At 53.6% G+C, this 14,907-nt stretch overlaps 1 protein-coding gene across 3 annotated transcripts; it reads right to left on the bottom strand.

Annotated features, from left to right (window-relative positions):
• Window positions 1-1,061: 1,061 nt before the first annotated feature.
• CD22 (CD22 molecule) lies at window positions 1,062-12,709 on the bottom strand. Of its 3 annotated transcripts, XM_047709385.1 has the most exons (15): window positions 12,620-12,684; window positions 11,604-11,687; window positions 10,344-10,404; window positions 9,739-10,119; window positions 8,300-8,617; window positions 6,915-7,181; window positions 6,535-6,795; window positions 5,267-5,524; window positions 4,801-5,064; window positions 4,456-4,719; window positions 3,012-3,108; window positions 2,783-2,858; window positions 2,489-2,613; window positions 2,196-2,280; window positions 1,062-1,880 (listed from the first exon to the last, which is right to left on the bottom strand). In XM_047709385.1, exons 1-15 carry the CDS (start codon window positions 12,659-12,661, stop codon window positions 1,749-1,751), a joined length of 2,715 nt encoding a protein of 904 aa, XP_047565341.1. In that variant the 5' UTR covers window positions 12,662-12,684; the 3' UTR covers window positions 1,062-1,748. The 3 variants fall into 3 exon arrangements, with proteins under 3 accessions (XP_047565341.1, XP_047565343.1, XP_047565342.1); XM_047709387.1 differs by lacking the exon at window positions 11,604-11,687 and having other exon boundaries at window positions 10,344-10,399; window positions 12,620-12,709; XM_047709386.1 differs by lacking the exon at window positions 12,620-12,684 and having other exon boundaries at window positions 10,344-10,399; window positions 11,539-12,482.
• Between the last annotated feature and the right edge of the window lie 2,198 nt (window positions 12,710-14,907).

Genomic DNA, 14,907 nt, shown 5'->3' with positions numbered 1-14,907 from the left:
TTTCTTTTTTATACCCCCAACAACTGCTCTATACTGGATGCTCTGACAGGTGTTCGGTAAATGTTTGCTGAATACACAGTTGAGTGGGCGAATGATCCTGGACCTCATTCTAGAGACAGAAAACCTAAACCCTTACCTTCTGCCTGAGACAGTTCTGGCTGTCCCCCCTTCCTCCAGAAATGCTAACTCACACTGACGACAAAGTGGATTGGTGGGGAAATGAGTGCCTTGTTCTGGTACAATTCCAAGAATGACCAGAACGTCGTCTTCTCAGAGAGCAGATTCTGGTCTCAAGCAGACGGGAAGGGAGCACAGGGGAGGAAGGTGGAATTTGTGCAGCGCCCACCACGGGCCAGGAACTTGGGTCCCCTTGATGATGGATTACCCACGTGTTTCTGCTTTTAAGAATAAGTGGAGAAAGGTCAAACCTGTACATGGTGGGGAAACTGGGAGGACCGAACTGGAAAGTCCGAATTAGCGAACCTGGCAGGGAACGGGTAATGGTGACGGTGGGTCAAGAGGAAAGCGATGAGATTTCTCAAGGCAGCTGGCTTTCGAGAAGTTCTTGGGCAACTGTGGGGTGTGACCAAACTCTGCAGCAGGACTTTTGAGAAGAGCTGCGAGAGATGAATCGGGTTCCCCTTCTTGCGTTCTTCAAGAGTGGCAAACAAGATGGCAATCTGGTTTTTAGGGACGTTGGGCTGTTGTGTTAGGTTTCTGAAAAGTGACTCCAGTATATATGTCCTCACTTCCTGTCTTGAGCTGCCTGCCCCATAGGTGGCGGCATCTCCATTTTGCGGATGAAGAAACTGAGGCTCAGATGGGCTGGTGAGCTTGCCCAAGATCACTGAGCTTGTTAGCAGAAGCGTCAGGACTCGGACTCGTGCTGGTCTGCCTGCAGGGTCAGTGCACCCTTTGCAACACGACAACGGACTCCCCAGGCTGCTGATTTGAACTTGAGGTTGCCTCGACCGCTTTCCCTTCTCCCCAGGTCCCACGAGGCCCTCCTGCATCTCCCCATTCTCACTCTGACCCCACAGATGGGAATCGATCATGGGTTCTTTGAGGTGGTATCTGAGCCATCTTTATTGTGCAGCTCTGTGTGTGTTACACAGTCTGTCCACACCAGTGTGTGTCTCAGCCCACCAGACCCCCATGGGGAGGGGCTGCAGCAGCGTAATGGAATGCCTCGCTGACCTGTGGGGGAGAACCCAGCTCAGGACAGCCGCTCTATCCCTGTGCTTTGCCCCAGAGGCAGAAATTAGGCACAGGACCAGTGAGTGGGGCTTTCAGAGCAGGGGTGAGAGGTCCAAACGGATGGAGAGGGAAAGGAAAAAATACAGTCACAAGCTGACCCCAGCAGGGACACCGGCCAGCTGGGGATGGGGTTTGGGGGTGGGGGGTGGGGGTAAGCAGCAGGTGGCCAGGAAGGGGCAGGGGGATGTGTGCAGTGCAGGATCGGGGTTTAGACGACTTTCCCAGTGGGAAGGAGAGCGGACAAGGAAGGTCTTTGGGAAGGTCAGGGTCACCAGCGTGGAGAAGGAAGCCCATCCCTGGGCCACATACAAAGTTCTGGGCGCTGACCGGGGCATCAGTGATGGTGTGCGTGTGCGCGTGCGTGTGCTTGGATGTGGAAGGGAGGTCGTGTGGCTTTGCAGCTGAGCGGCAGGGGTGGGGCCAGCTCCTTGGTCCCTGGTCTCTCCCTCTGGTCTCTCCCTCGGTGCCTCTGCTCCAGTGGGTGTGGCCCCTCAATGCTTGAGGGTCACGTATTCCACGGCTTCCTGGGCCAAAGGCCGCTCCCCGACCCCGAGATGAACCAGCTCCGAGTAGTGTATCCCCTCATCTTCTGGACTGTCCGGAAGCACGTTCTCATAGTCGCCCTGAGAAAGCCACGCGGTATGAGGTGGGCCTCACGGCCGCCAGCCTCCCAATCTGCGTTCCCAGCCTCGTCCCTCCCTGGCTCCTCCTGAGGGTCCAGGAGCCCGAGTGGAAGTCCTCTTGCCCCCACGCTGGCTGCAGTCAGCATCTCGGACTGGGCCGTCCGCCCTGGCTCCCACCACACCTGTGTCTGAGCAACCCCCCCGCCCCCCACCAGCTCTTGCCACCGCAGAGGCCGCCAAGTCCTTCCCATCTGGGGCTCCCAGCTGAGCCCAGGTCCCCCTGCACCCCCTCCTTCCCCAGCCCAGTCCCCTTACCACTCGACACTTCTTCAAGACAGAGTAAGTGACAGTGTCATCCGTGTTTGGAGAAGGTCCCTCTGTCTCCAGGGTCCTTGCATCTCTGAAGGAGGGTGGGTGGATGGCCGCAGATGAAGACTTTTGCATGAACTCTTCCTGTTTTCACCTCCCCTAGCCCCTGAGAGCACCCCAGAGCGGAGCCTGGCTCATGGGCCTGCCGCAAAGAGGGCAGGCAGGACACGAGCCGAACTGTTCCTCCCACAGCCCTCCCTGGGTTCACGTGTCCCCATCCCGGGACCCTCACTCGGTACCCAGTTCTTGGTGTGTCATTGTCGCTGACAGGAAAGCGCAAGGCAGCATAACTGACGGCATCTTCCATCACAGGATTGTAGCACCCCAGGGAGTGGGGCTCTTCGGAGAGCGGGGCCCTTCTAACCTGGGAGATAGACAAGGCCTCAGCTTTCACCACTCCTTTCTTCACCCGAGTCCCCCTCCCCTGGCCTCTGACCCCTGATTCCCCCCCACCATGCTCTGCATCCCCCCTTCCCTTTGTCTCCCCTTGACTTCTGAGTCTGCCCTCCTGGTCATCTTTTTCCATTTCTTACCTTTTGTTTCCTCACAAAGAAGCTCTGGCCACTGGAACTTTCCTGGAGCCCCTGCTGGCTCCGTATCCTCTTCCAGCTAATAAATAAAGCCCCGCTCTGTGAGGATCAGGGAGTGGGGACAGGACCCCTTGCAGTGGGCATGCTGGGGGGGCTCCAGGATGGCCAACCAGAGTCACTCAGGGAAAGGTATCAGGGAGAGCCCAGGATGTGGGCCTTGGGAGGAGCTTACCTTCGCTGAAGCTTGACTCCCCAGAACGCCAGAAGGAGGGTGGCCAGGCAGAACCCCACTCCGACGGCCACTCGCCTGCCGATGGTCTCTGGGCTGTCTGGTGGGGGAAGGAGCGACCATGAGTTGGGGATCCTGCCTCTCTCGGATCATGGCCAGCTCTGCTTTGCAGCATTTGCCCAGGAGGCATCCTCAGCTTCTCTGCGTGGCCACTGTCCTTGCCTGGGCAACTTCTCCATACGCAGGGGCCAAGATATAGAAAAAGGGAGAAGCTGGCCCCTGCCCACTGGGGCCTGGGTGGGGGAAGGTCTAACTCTCAGGAGAGCACCTGTTTTGTGACAGACACAGGCACACAGAGGACACGCAGTACAAGCTACAACTTCTTTAGCGGCTGCTTGGCCATACTTATCAGAATTTCTCCTGCAACTGTCTTTCAGTGGGACCAGAGCTGGAGACAGCGCAGGGCTGTGGGGAAAGGCACGGGGTGGATAGGGTTTGTCGCTTCTGTGCACGGGAAGACAATGACAATGCAGCCCTGAGGGGAAAAGGCAGGGCTCTAGGGTGTCTGCAAAGTGGAGACCCCAGACACGGGTGTTTATACAATATGTCGCATTTCCTTTTTTTTTTTTTTTTTAAAGATTTTATTTATTTATTTGACAGAAAGAGATCACAAGCAGGCAGAGAGACAAGGAGGAAGCAGGCTCCCTGCTGAGCAGAGAGCCCGATGCGGGACTCGATCCCAGGACTCCGAGATCATGACCTGAGCCGAAGGCAGCGGCTTAACCCACTGAGCCACCCAGGCGCCCCAATATGTCGCATTTCCAAAGAACCCGTTCAGGCATCCAGCTTGGCAGGCCACCACCCTCTAAGTCTAAAGCCATAGCTCCAAGTTTAATCTGAAAAAGTCAATTAAATATCTTCCCTATTGTTTCCAGACTGTTCATACACTCTGTACACACATGGATATAGCACAGTCTCCGAGTGGCATTGTTACATGGGAAAAAAAGAACGTCCAGGACAACGTGTGCACGTGATGGAGGGTGTACAGACATAGACCAACTTATATGGTATTGTGCATGTACAGAATAGCTCTGTAAGGGGATGCAACCAGCAGCCAGTGCTGAAGGCCTCAGGGAGAAAGAAAGGAGAGGTGTCTTTCTACTATTTACTTTTTCATGCTATTTTATTTTACCTTATCTTAAAAAAAATACTGAAATCTCAAGATAAAGACGAGCAGTCTATCAGGGGTGAGACAGAGAAAGACAGAGCCCAGGATGTCTGGCAGGCAGGGGCAGGCCTAGAGGGAACCCTCCTAGAGAGGTCGGGAGAAGTCTCGAGAGAAGGAGGCAGACTGGTGAGCCTGTGCGGAGCAGGAAGTGACCTGCTGGGCCACCCCACAGGACGGCAGGGGAGGGGTAAGGGGAGGAGGGGCCAGGAGGAGACTTACAGTAGACAGTGAGGGTACTGGGGGGCGACTGGACCCTGCCCAGCTGGTTGGTGGCCTCGCACCGGTAGGCGCCTGAGTGCTGGATCTTCACGGGATCCAATCTCAGCATCTGATCATAATGGTGGAGGTTTTGGTTCTTCCAGTCAAACCAGGTGTACAGGAGGACCGGAGGGTTGGCATCGCTCTCACATGTCAGGACGGCCTTCTTCCCCTCCATCACTTGGTCCTTTGGGCTGATGGCCACATGCAGCATCCTTGGTGCATCTATAAGGAGAAGCAAAATCAGGATCCAGGTAGCTGGTCACGGGCTCTTCGGCCTGTCTCCAGCCCCAGCCATGCACTCACACAGCACTTGGAGCGTCCTGGCCTCAGACATGGTCTGACCTATGGAGTTGTTGACAAAGCAGTTGTAATTGCCAGCATCTTCTGGAGAGACAGAGTCGAAGCTCAGTTCTTTTCCTTCCTTCAGAAAGATTCCATTTTTCTTCCAGAAGAAGCGAACGTCTCTGGGGCGGCTACTTGAGAAGTTACATTCAAGGCGGACTCGGTTTCCGGAGTGAATCTCAGAGGAGGGGATGATCTGCTGGACCCTGACATCCTTGGGTGCATCTGGAGAGCAAGGGCCTCAGGCTGGCCTCTTGGGTCCCTTTCCCTCTTCCTGTCCCCATGATTTCCTCTCCCCTTGGCCCTGAGGCCAGACTCTCAGCCCTTAATTCTCTGTGAAGGTTCCGGCCCAGGCCCCAGGCCCCTCGCCCTGAGAGCCCATATCACAGCTGGGCTACCTCTTGGGTCCCCTTGCCCGGTCACTCACACTGGACATCCAGGTTGACAATGGGAGCCCACGAACACCACTGGTTACAGGCTGCACAGGTGATTGGCCTGGTGTCCCAGGCAACTTTTTGAATTATCAGCACCTCGTATGGTTGTTTCATCTGAGAGCCTTGGAAGTCCCATACATATTGGGTAACTCTGGGATTGCTGGAACTGTAGTTACAGGACAGGGTCACGGTATCTCCTTCTTGAATCCGCGTGGGGTTTTCAATCACCGTGGTTACCTCCTTGGGAGCATCTGGGAGAAAACCAGACAGATGGGCAAGGAAAAGTCTGCTGTCCAGGCTACCTTTCCCAGTGCCTTCCCGGCCACCCCCCACCCCAGCATATCCCCTGCATTCACACAATTCCTAAATCAACCAAAGGAAGGCTTGTGCTTCCCTCCTGGGTCTGTACGAGGACCGGAGCCCTGGCTGTGGTCTGAGGCATGGTGACTAGAGCAGAGCTCAAGCAGAGAATGCATGGCCTGTGCAAGGTAGAGGCGCCCCGTCTGTGGGTCTCCACAGGGGCCTGGGGCACAGCGCTAGTCCGCTGTAGTGCAGGCATTCCCTGGGTGGGGAGAAAGGGAAAAGCACGGCCCTGGAGCCAGATGGGCTGCGAGCTGAGTGATGGTGGGCTGTGGGACTCAGTGTGCTCTCCATTAGATGGGGTCCTAAGACCACCTGACCTGGTAGAGTCCCTGCCAGGAGGAACTGGGATGAAGCCCTCAGAGAGGAGTAAACACTCTGGAAACGTGGCTGCTGCTGCTGCTTCACACACCCACTGTCTAGATGTTCAGCGTTCGAACATCCCCATCAGAGTGAGTATCTGACTCAGACTCTGACATCTCAGGGTCCAAGGCTCAAACTTAGGGATTCTCTTGGTCACGGGCTCGACTGACGGATGAGACTGTGTTAAACCGGTCTGACCTCTGATGAAAGGCGGTGAGACATTTTGCTCCAGTTCTCGAAAACTCAGGCCCCCTTCTGGAGCTCCAGCACTGTCTAAGTGACACCAAGTTCTCTGCGTCCCTCACGGGCCCTGGCATCTTGCTGTTCATTCATTCAACAAACATCTACTGAACACCTGTTACGAGCCAGACCCTGTTCTGGCGCTGGGTATACAACTCGGAACAGTAGTGAGGCACCTGCCCAAGGAGCGTACGTGTCGGGAGACCCCCCTGCTTGCCAGGGGGGTCCAGGACTCTCCTTCACCCCATCGGCCTGCCTCCTCCTCCCGCTAGAACCCAGAGGCCCTGTGACTACTCACACTGGACGTCTAACTCAGTCTCCTGGCCAATTTGACTAGGACCGAGTCTGTTTTCTGCCATGCATGAGTACTTCCCAGCTTGGCTGAGGACCGCTGGGATCTGGAAGCTCTTGCTTGTCCTTCCCGGCACTGCCACTCCGTTGTGATACCAGGTGTAATTGGTTGGAGGAGGATTGGCCAGTGACATACAAGTCATCTCTACTTTATCCCCCTCCTTAGCTGGCGAGGAGAAGATCTCAACCCTGGAAGGTTCTGGAGCATCTGCAGAGGCAGAAGAGGGAGGTGAACAGAGGCCCCTGTTGCTCACCTCTCCAGGGCCTCGGTTCCACGCCCTGCTAACTCCCTGCCTGCCCCCCGCTCCCAGCTCCCAGGAGGCTCACAATATACTTGGAGGACCACTGCATCCGACCGTCCTGAGCCTACATCATTGAAGGCCTCACACTGGTACTTTCCACTCATCTTCTTGGTCACAGAGAACAGAGTGAGCGTGGATGTCGTCTGCTCCCTCAGCTGGGTGCCGTCTTTGAGCCAGGCTATGTTCCGGGCCTCTGGGTTGCTGCTAATGACCTGGCACGTCATGGTCACAGACTCTCCCTCTGTTACATTGGCTCCTTCAGGACTGCCCTCAATCTTCAACTTTGGGACATCTGGAGGAGCAGAGGGGCAGTGGGAGAGGGGGACGGAGACTCCTCAGAGGGTGCCACGTAGTGGGGACGTTGCAGGGCTTTGATTCAGATAAAGCAGCGGCCTATACACAGTGGGCGAGGGTGGGCGGAACTTGCTATCCCCCTTGTCAACAAGGGTGGGCTGGTCCAAGCACCTGGTGACCGTCACCAGACTCCTAACCAGTCTCTGCTCTGTGCGCCACCCTATAACCCGTTCCCAGAGTTCTGGTCTCCACCAGCAGTCAGCTGTCTTCCTGATCCTGTCAGTCAGACTTGGCCACTCCCCTGCTTGAAACTGCTCAGTGGATTCCCCATGCAGAATAAAATCCAAAACTGCACTGCCGCCCACGAGGTCTGGCGTTGGCCCTCCTTTCCTACCACTTGGCCCCCTTGGACACAGGGCTGAGGCTCTCCAGCCCCTCACTCTGACACAGGTGCACCAAGCTCCCACCCCCAGGCCTTTGTCCTTCCTCTTTTCTCTTCCTGGGATCTTGTGGCAAATAGCTACCTGCCTCAATCTTTCCCTCCACCCAAGCTCACTGTCCTCAGAGAGGCCTCTGTCCCTCCCTCTCTCTGTCTGAGCCCAGCTTTGCTTCCCCCCAATACACTTATCACTGCCTACCCTTAAGATCGGCATTTCTTTGTTAATCTAGTCATTGTCTGTCTTCCCCAGCTGCAGCGCTAGCTCCTCAGTGGGCAAGAAGAGGCCTGGCACCTAGGAGGCTCGTAGTAAATATTACTGAATGAATGAATGAGGCACAAACAATGATGTGAAGACGTTTCTTACCCTGCACCCCCTCCACCCAGGGGAAGTAAAAAACCTAACCACATGATCTCAAATTCACACCAGAGCTCAAGGATATTATCTTATTCTCTTAGACCAAACCAGATGCTAAGACAAAGCTGTTCCCCAAAATGCTGGGCCTAAGAACAGGGGTGATGGAGGGACGTAGCCCTGGCGGGACCTTTCCCAGCCATGGATGTCCACAGACGCATTACGCGTCCTTCCGTGTCGGTACCCAATACCCTTGGCACACTCTGAGGTGGAGGAGAAGAGACAAGAACCTCATCCTTCCCCTGGGGCCCTGGGGGGCACTCACGCTTCACATCTAGCAACACCGTTTCCTTGGAGAGCATCTGCTCTGCTTTGTGGTCCCAGAGCTGGCACGTCAGATTCTTGCCGTGGTGCATCCACTGCGGCTGGAAGGTGAGCTTGCTCTGGGTGGAGATAGTCTTGGTGGTCAGGGAGGTCAAGGTGATGGCACGCTCCTTCAGGGACCCTCCAGGGTCCCCTTCCAGGGACCACTGCAGCTGGATATTGTACCCAGGGCAGGAGAAATTCAGCAAGCAGGTCAGAGTGACTTCCTGGAACTCCTGGATTTCTGGAGGGAGCTGAATTTGAAGTGGAAGCGGGGTCTCTGCAAGAGAGTAGGGGCCAAGCTGGAGGCCTGGGAGACCAGGTGCCTTCCTGCCGGCCTCTCGCCCCTGGCTATAGATGCCCTGCCCCAAATAAGCCCTCAGGCCCCCTTGCCAGTCCCTTCCACCTCTCTCTTCAGGCCCACCTTTCTCTGCTTTGCATCACTTTTGCTCAAAGTCCCGTGATCCCTGCTTCTCCTTAGGAATCCTGTTTTATATTTTATACTTAACCTCGTTCTCCTTCCCTGATGTTTGCTCTCTAAACATTTTCAAGATCGCTCCCCTGCCCTGGGACAATTTTACCAGATTTGGTCACCATGCCTTTCCTGGCTCTGATGACAGACCTGCATTTGTAATGGCCTCAGTGCTGGGAGGCATCCAGCATGGCATTCCTTTAGGGAACCCCCGGCTCGGCCACCCCTAGGACTGACGGTCTGAAGCTACATCTCTCATCGCAGTGTAGGGCTGCTCGGCTTAGACCCCTCCAGCCCCTGCACTTGAAGAAACAGGCTGTGGGTCGGAGGTCTCAGGCCTAGGTTTTACTCATCCCCTACCTGTGTCTCTTCTAGACATGGAGGCCTGATTAGAATGAATTGCCAATATTAAGGCACTGGGAGAATTCACTCAAACCAGATTTCCATCCTCCCTTGAAAAATCAGGCAAGCAGGAGCACCTGGGTTGCTCAGTTGGCTTAAGTATCTGCCTTTGGCTCAGGTTATGATCCCAAGGTCCTAGGATCGAGCCCCACATCAGGCTTCCTGCTCAGCGGGAAGCCTGCTTCTCCTTCTCCTTCTGCCTACCACCCACCCCTGTTTGTCCTCTTGTCTCTCTCCCTCTAATAAATAAATAAAGTCTTAAAAAAAGAAAGAAAGAAAGATCAGGCAAACTGGAACCCAGATTCTAGCATGGGTGGGAGCTGAGGGCCAGATTCAATATTTGAGGAGAGACAGGTGCTCAGGCTTCAGGCTCCATTGTCTCAGGCTACCCGGGTCACTCACTGGCAGCTCCTACCTGGCCTCCACAGGCAGCCTGGTTTGCATCCCCTGTCCCAGGAGTTGGGGGTTTCCCACCTCCCTCCTTGCCCGAAACTGAAGGCAGAGGCCCCCATCCCCCAGGGCCTTACTAGAGACATTGAGGTCTATTTTCTCCATCCATTTGGAATTCTTCTTTATCATCCTCAGCCCCAGCCAGCCATTGTCTTCTTCCAGTACAGGGTTGATGTGTATGGTGCAGTTGGATCTTTGGTCTCCCAGGAACTGAACCCTCTCCAGGGGATCAGGACACTTCCAAGGCTTTGTGTCATTATACAGAATGAGCCCCTCGAAGTTCTTGGTGGCTTCATCATATTTATAGTTTCTGTACACGATCAGTTCTTCCAGCTCATCTTTACTCGTGTAGTGAACTGTGTAGGTACAGGGAATCCAGACGCAGGCCCCCTCCCAGCTGTAGAGAGTGTGGGGGTGCTCAAACCTCCATTTAGATGAGTCAGAGAAGGCCAAGTATTCTGGAACCCACCACAGTGATCAAAAAGCATTATTGAGGGACATAAAGAGCTTTCAAATGAATAATGAATCCCCTCTGAAGATAGAGGGAGAGAGGAAGGTACACAAAGAGAGAAGTGTACACACACACACACACACCCCCTGTCTGTCCCCACCCTCCCCAACTCCCCTCCTCCTCCAGCTCCCACAGACATCCCAGAACCCGAGCCTAGACCACAGTCCTTACCAAGGAGCAGGAGCGAGGGGCCGAGGAGATGCATGGTGTTGTGTCTAGGCAGGAACCTGGGCCGGGAAGAATTTGTCTTTAAGCCGTCTGGTCACTTACTTCTTTCAGATGACTTTCTTGCTCACCCACCAAGCTCCAACCCCTCTTCCCTGATCCCAGGAGGACCACATTTGGTTGTATGGCAGGAACTGAATTCTGGATGTTCATAGGGCCTTTTGTGGGCATGCCATGTCTATTGTGTCAGCCTAACTACTCTACAGCGAGCCTGCCTTCCTTCCTAGCCTGCCTTCCTTTCTTCCATCCAACCAACCAACCAACCATCCATCCACTTATCTATCCTTCCTTCCTTCTTTCCATCCATCCATCCATCCAGGCATCCCATCCTTCCTTCCATTCTTCCATCTGTCCATCCATTCATTGTTTTACAAACTTCTTGCCCAGCTCTCAGTCTTTGAGTGGCACCACCACTGGTCGCCTTGAATCCCAGGCCCTGGGTAACTTGAAGCTCCCCTTGAGGCAAGTAGTGGAGGGTTTTCTGTAGGGCAGAACCATGCTCAAAACTTGATTTTAAAGACCAAGAACAAAATTACTCTAAAACTAATAATTAAGTGTGATTCCAGGAGAACATTTAGAGGGGACTGAAAGAACTTAGGAGAACATGGTCCAAGGGTCCCACTCAGAGAAGCCTGGTGGCTGGGAAGAAAACATAAATCAACCAGGTGGGGACAGAGGTCATGCTTTGGGTTAAGACAATGACACGCTAGTCCCAGCCAATTGTTGCCAGTTGGGAACATGAGCTCAGCACTGCCTGACCTTCCACTGTTTTAAGAGAAGTCAGAAGCCAGATTTTCATGTGAAATGTCCTGCTTTCAGAAACAAACAAACAAACACGGTGCTGGCCAAACCCAACCTATCTGTGGGCCGGAGGCAGTCAAGGGCCCCCAGTTTGCAGCCACGACCCGTCTGTCTCTCTTTGAGACACTAGTAAGCTTCTCCACCACCTTACTAGACTTTTACATAGAGTTACGTTTACAGAGAGTTAAATTTATGTGCCAATTTGCATGGCTGGGCCCCTCTGTGCTGGTCCCTCTGGAGTTAGCAGGATGTGTGACAGAGTGTGTCTCCGGTCTCAATACAGACCTGCACCCGTCCCACCTGCGCAGCCAACATTTCCCACGCACCAAGGGCCCCTCACCCCCTCGGGCTGTTCATCTTCTCAGGCTGCATGGCTCGTGCCAGCTACTGTTGGGGGCCCAGTACCTGGCATGGGGAAAGCGAGGCCGCTTGCCGAGCAGGAAGGAGGCCTGTCCCCAGGAGTAGAGGCTGTGCCAGCCTGGGCTGGGCCTAGGTTAGGAGTGAGGACTGTGAACGGGGGCAGACTCTCCAGGCAGAACAGATGCCAGCTGTGCGGGCGCTAACAGTGCTACACACAAAAACTTCTTCAAGGCCACATCCACTTGAGAAAACTTGGGTTAAAAAGGTAAATTGATTCCCAAATGTGGGTCTTTTGGTCCCTTTCATCAGCTGGGTGCACATCATATGTCTCCCAGCATGGGGGCCAGAGTACAGTCCATTGCCCCACACTTCTTTAGCCACGGGACTGATTTTACTTCTCCTGTGAAAAACTTGGCAAGGTCGCAGGGTCAGTGTTTTGAGGGATGTGCTGGAAGTCCCTTTGTGTTTCCGCAAGAGCTGTGGCAAGGGCTAGATTCCCTTCTCTGTGACAAAGACTAGCCTCCAGTAGCTGGATCCTTGCGCCCCCTCTGCCACCAGCCGCCCTCATGGGGGAATGGCTTGAGGACATCAGGACAAGTGGGAGAGGGCACGCCTCAGAGCAGGGCTGTGTGCTCACCCCCAGCAGCTCCAGGCCGTCTCTGGGCCATAAGAAATGGGACCACAGGCCTGGAACTGGAAGGCTGCTGAGACTAGGCTGGAGGCCGGGGGTGGGGGGTGGATAGGCATTAGGCACAAAGGCTCAGCATAAGGTCACACTACCCAGACCCCTGGTCTCATAAAACAGGCCAGTTGAGGGCCTTGCCGGATCTCAGAGCCAGCCTCCCCAAGGCCATTCTTCCCTCCCGGGGAATCTGATGACCCATCTTAGTCTCAGAAGACCATCAAGCCCATCAGGGGCCATGCTCAAAGACAGGGGTCTGTGTCCTGTTAGAACACAGGCAAGAGGGAGGACAACTAGCCACTGTGCTCCCAGGCCTGGCACACAGCAGCTGCTCCACACTGGCTTGCCGAATGCAAAGGACAGCAAAAATAGTTTTTACCTGTTTCCTTGTGTCCTCCTTCTTCGGGGACCCTGGGCGCATCTGAGAGTGAAAGGGGAAGCACAGTGAAGGTTTTTCAGCCTCCTCGGCCACACCCCCTGCCCTTCAGTGACTCGCAGGCCAACCAAGAGGCATGGCGAAGTGGAGAGGTGGGAAAAGAGGGAATGAGGGCCATGTGGGGTCAGAGGCAGATTGGAGGGAACACTCGAGTACCCACGGTCAGTATTTAGTTTCAGTATATGGAGTTTCTACATCAGATAGTTAGAGCTAGTTCCTCCACAACTTCCTCCCCATCCAGTTCTCAGGAAACGCTGATAATTCAAGCCAGGCCGTCAGAACTGCCAGCCTGCTCCTAAAAGGCACAGGGCAATCTGAAAATATTTGTAGTTTAGTGCTACCATCCAGTTATTCTCATTCCCATGCTTTTCCTCCAAAGGCAAGAATGGTGGGGCATCTGGTCACTTATCTGGGTGCTTCAGCAGCTCCCAAGGGTTGAGGGAAGAGCACACAAATATAAGGAAGAAGAAAGGTAACTTACATGAAGTGTTAGTGAATGGGCAAGTCATGAGACTGGAACTTTTCTATATGGTCAGGCTTCTAGTCAGTGTCTTGAGACCAGAACCAGACATCAGGCAGAGCCGTCCAGATCCTATAGGGATTTGAATAGGTAAGTCTCTGAGGAATCTGCATCCTGACATCACCAAGCTCTACTGACTGCCACCATTGAGAAGGAAAAGGGAAAGGACAGCTTGTTCAAAAAACAGTAATGTTCTAGGAAGGTGTGTTCTTCCCTATTTCTTTTGCTCAGAACAACTAAAACCCTGGATTTTATAAAACAAGCATAAGAAGACATTGAAAGTTTGAGAGAAGACACACTGGTTAGGAACCTTGGGACCTGAGGAATGATAGGATGGTGAATTCCCAGGCTTTCACTGGATACTAAAGAAGAAAGAAACTAGAAATGCCAATGGGCACAGACAAAAAGAGTTCAGCAAAACTCTGATCTTCTAGCCAAAGAACCAAGAAAGGGGAAAGCCAGACAGACAAAAGTCTTTCAGGCAGTAACTGCTCTGCCTCAGCTAAATATCACAGAAAAACCTTCTGCTTCACTCCCACCCCTGAGAGCAAAGGCTGTGTGCGACCCTAGACTTCCAACTTTGCTAGACCATAATGAAGAACCCAGGCCAGTCCCCCATACCACATCTGAGTGGTGCCAGAGAAGGCTGAGTGTGAAGCTGGGCCCTCCATCCCACTGAACTATTCCTCCCCACAGGGTCAGTGGAGACCACATGGGGAGCCTGAACATCCACACACACACATCCCAGTAGTGATGAGGCACCATTTCCTTACTAGAGTGGTGTAAGAAGAGGTCTGGAGGAGGGTCAGCGCTTTCACCATCACTCAGTGGTCATAAGCCCACCTCCTACTGTGGAATCTACATGGAAGCAGTGTGGAAAACAGCAACGGATTGACCCTCCCTCTCCCAGCCAGGGTGGTATTAGTGAATGCATAATGGGGAACCTGTTCTTCTATCCCTGCCTAGCAATGATAAGAAAGCTACACACACACACACACACACACACACACACACACACACACACACCAGATGTCAGGAGGGGCTGAGTGGTGAACCTGAACTTCTACCCCGACTTGGCAATAATGAGGCAGTGCCCCATTCATTTCACTGGAGCAGTGAAAAACTAAAGCATAGTTGTTGTTTTTTTTTTAAAGATTTTATTTTTTTATTTGACAGAGACACACGAGAGAGGGAACACTAGCAGGAAGTGAGAGAGGGAGAACTAGGCTTCCTGCCGAGCAGGGAGCCCAATGTGGGGCTCGATCCCAGGACCCTGGGATCATGACCCGAGCCAAAGGCAGACGCTTAACAACTGAGCCACCCAGGCACCCCTAATAGCACAAATTTAAATAAGATCCAGTCCCATAAATAATACCCCAAATGTCCAGGTTTCAATTGTAAATCACTTGGCACACTAAGAACCAGGAAGTTCTCAAACTGAATGTGGGAATATAATCAACAGACACAAACACCAAGATGACACAGATGTTGGAATTATCTGACAAAGATTTTATTTTTTTTTTTAAAGATTTTATTTATTTATTTGACAGAGAGAGATCACAAGTAGATGGAGAGGCAGGCAGAGAGAGAGAGAGAGAGAGGGAAGCAGGCTCCCTGCTGAGCAGAGAGCCCGATGTGGGCCTCGATCCCAGGACCCTGAGATCATGACCTGAGCCGAAGGCAGCGGCTTAACCCACTGAGCCACCCAGGC

This window comes from Lutra lutra, chromosome 17 (genome assembly GCF_902655055.1).
Source record: "Lutra lutra chromosome 17, mLutLut1.2, whole genome shotgun sequence".
Taxonomy (NCBI): domain Eukaryota; kingdom Metazoa; phylum Chordata; class Mammalia; order Carnivora; family Mustelidae; genus Lutra; species Lutra lutra.
Note: the sequence above shows the minus strand (reverse complement) of the source record. Positions and strands in the feature narration are given on the sequence as shown.

Excerpts from the sequence above, each read along its gene's own strand:
- CD22 (XM_047709385.1), bottom strand. The coding sequence starts at position 12,661 with ATGCGCCCAGGGTCCCCGAAGAAGGAGGACACAAGGAAACAG. Across the intron at positions 10,405-11,603 it reads CCTCGCTTTCCCCATGCCAG|CCCAGGTTCCTGCCTAGACA; the intron begins GTACTGGGCCCC and ends AATTCTTCCCGG. Across the intron at positions 2,614-2,782 it reads TCTTTGTGAGGAAACAAAAG|GTTAGAAGGGCCCCGCTCTC; the intron begins GTAAGAAATGGA and ends TCTATCTCCCAG.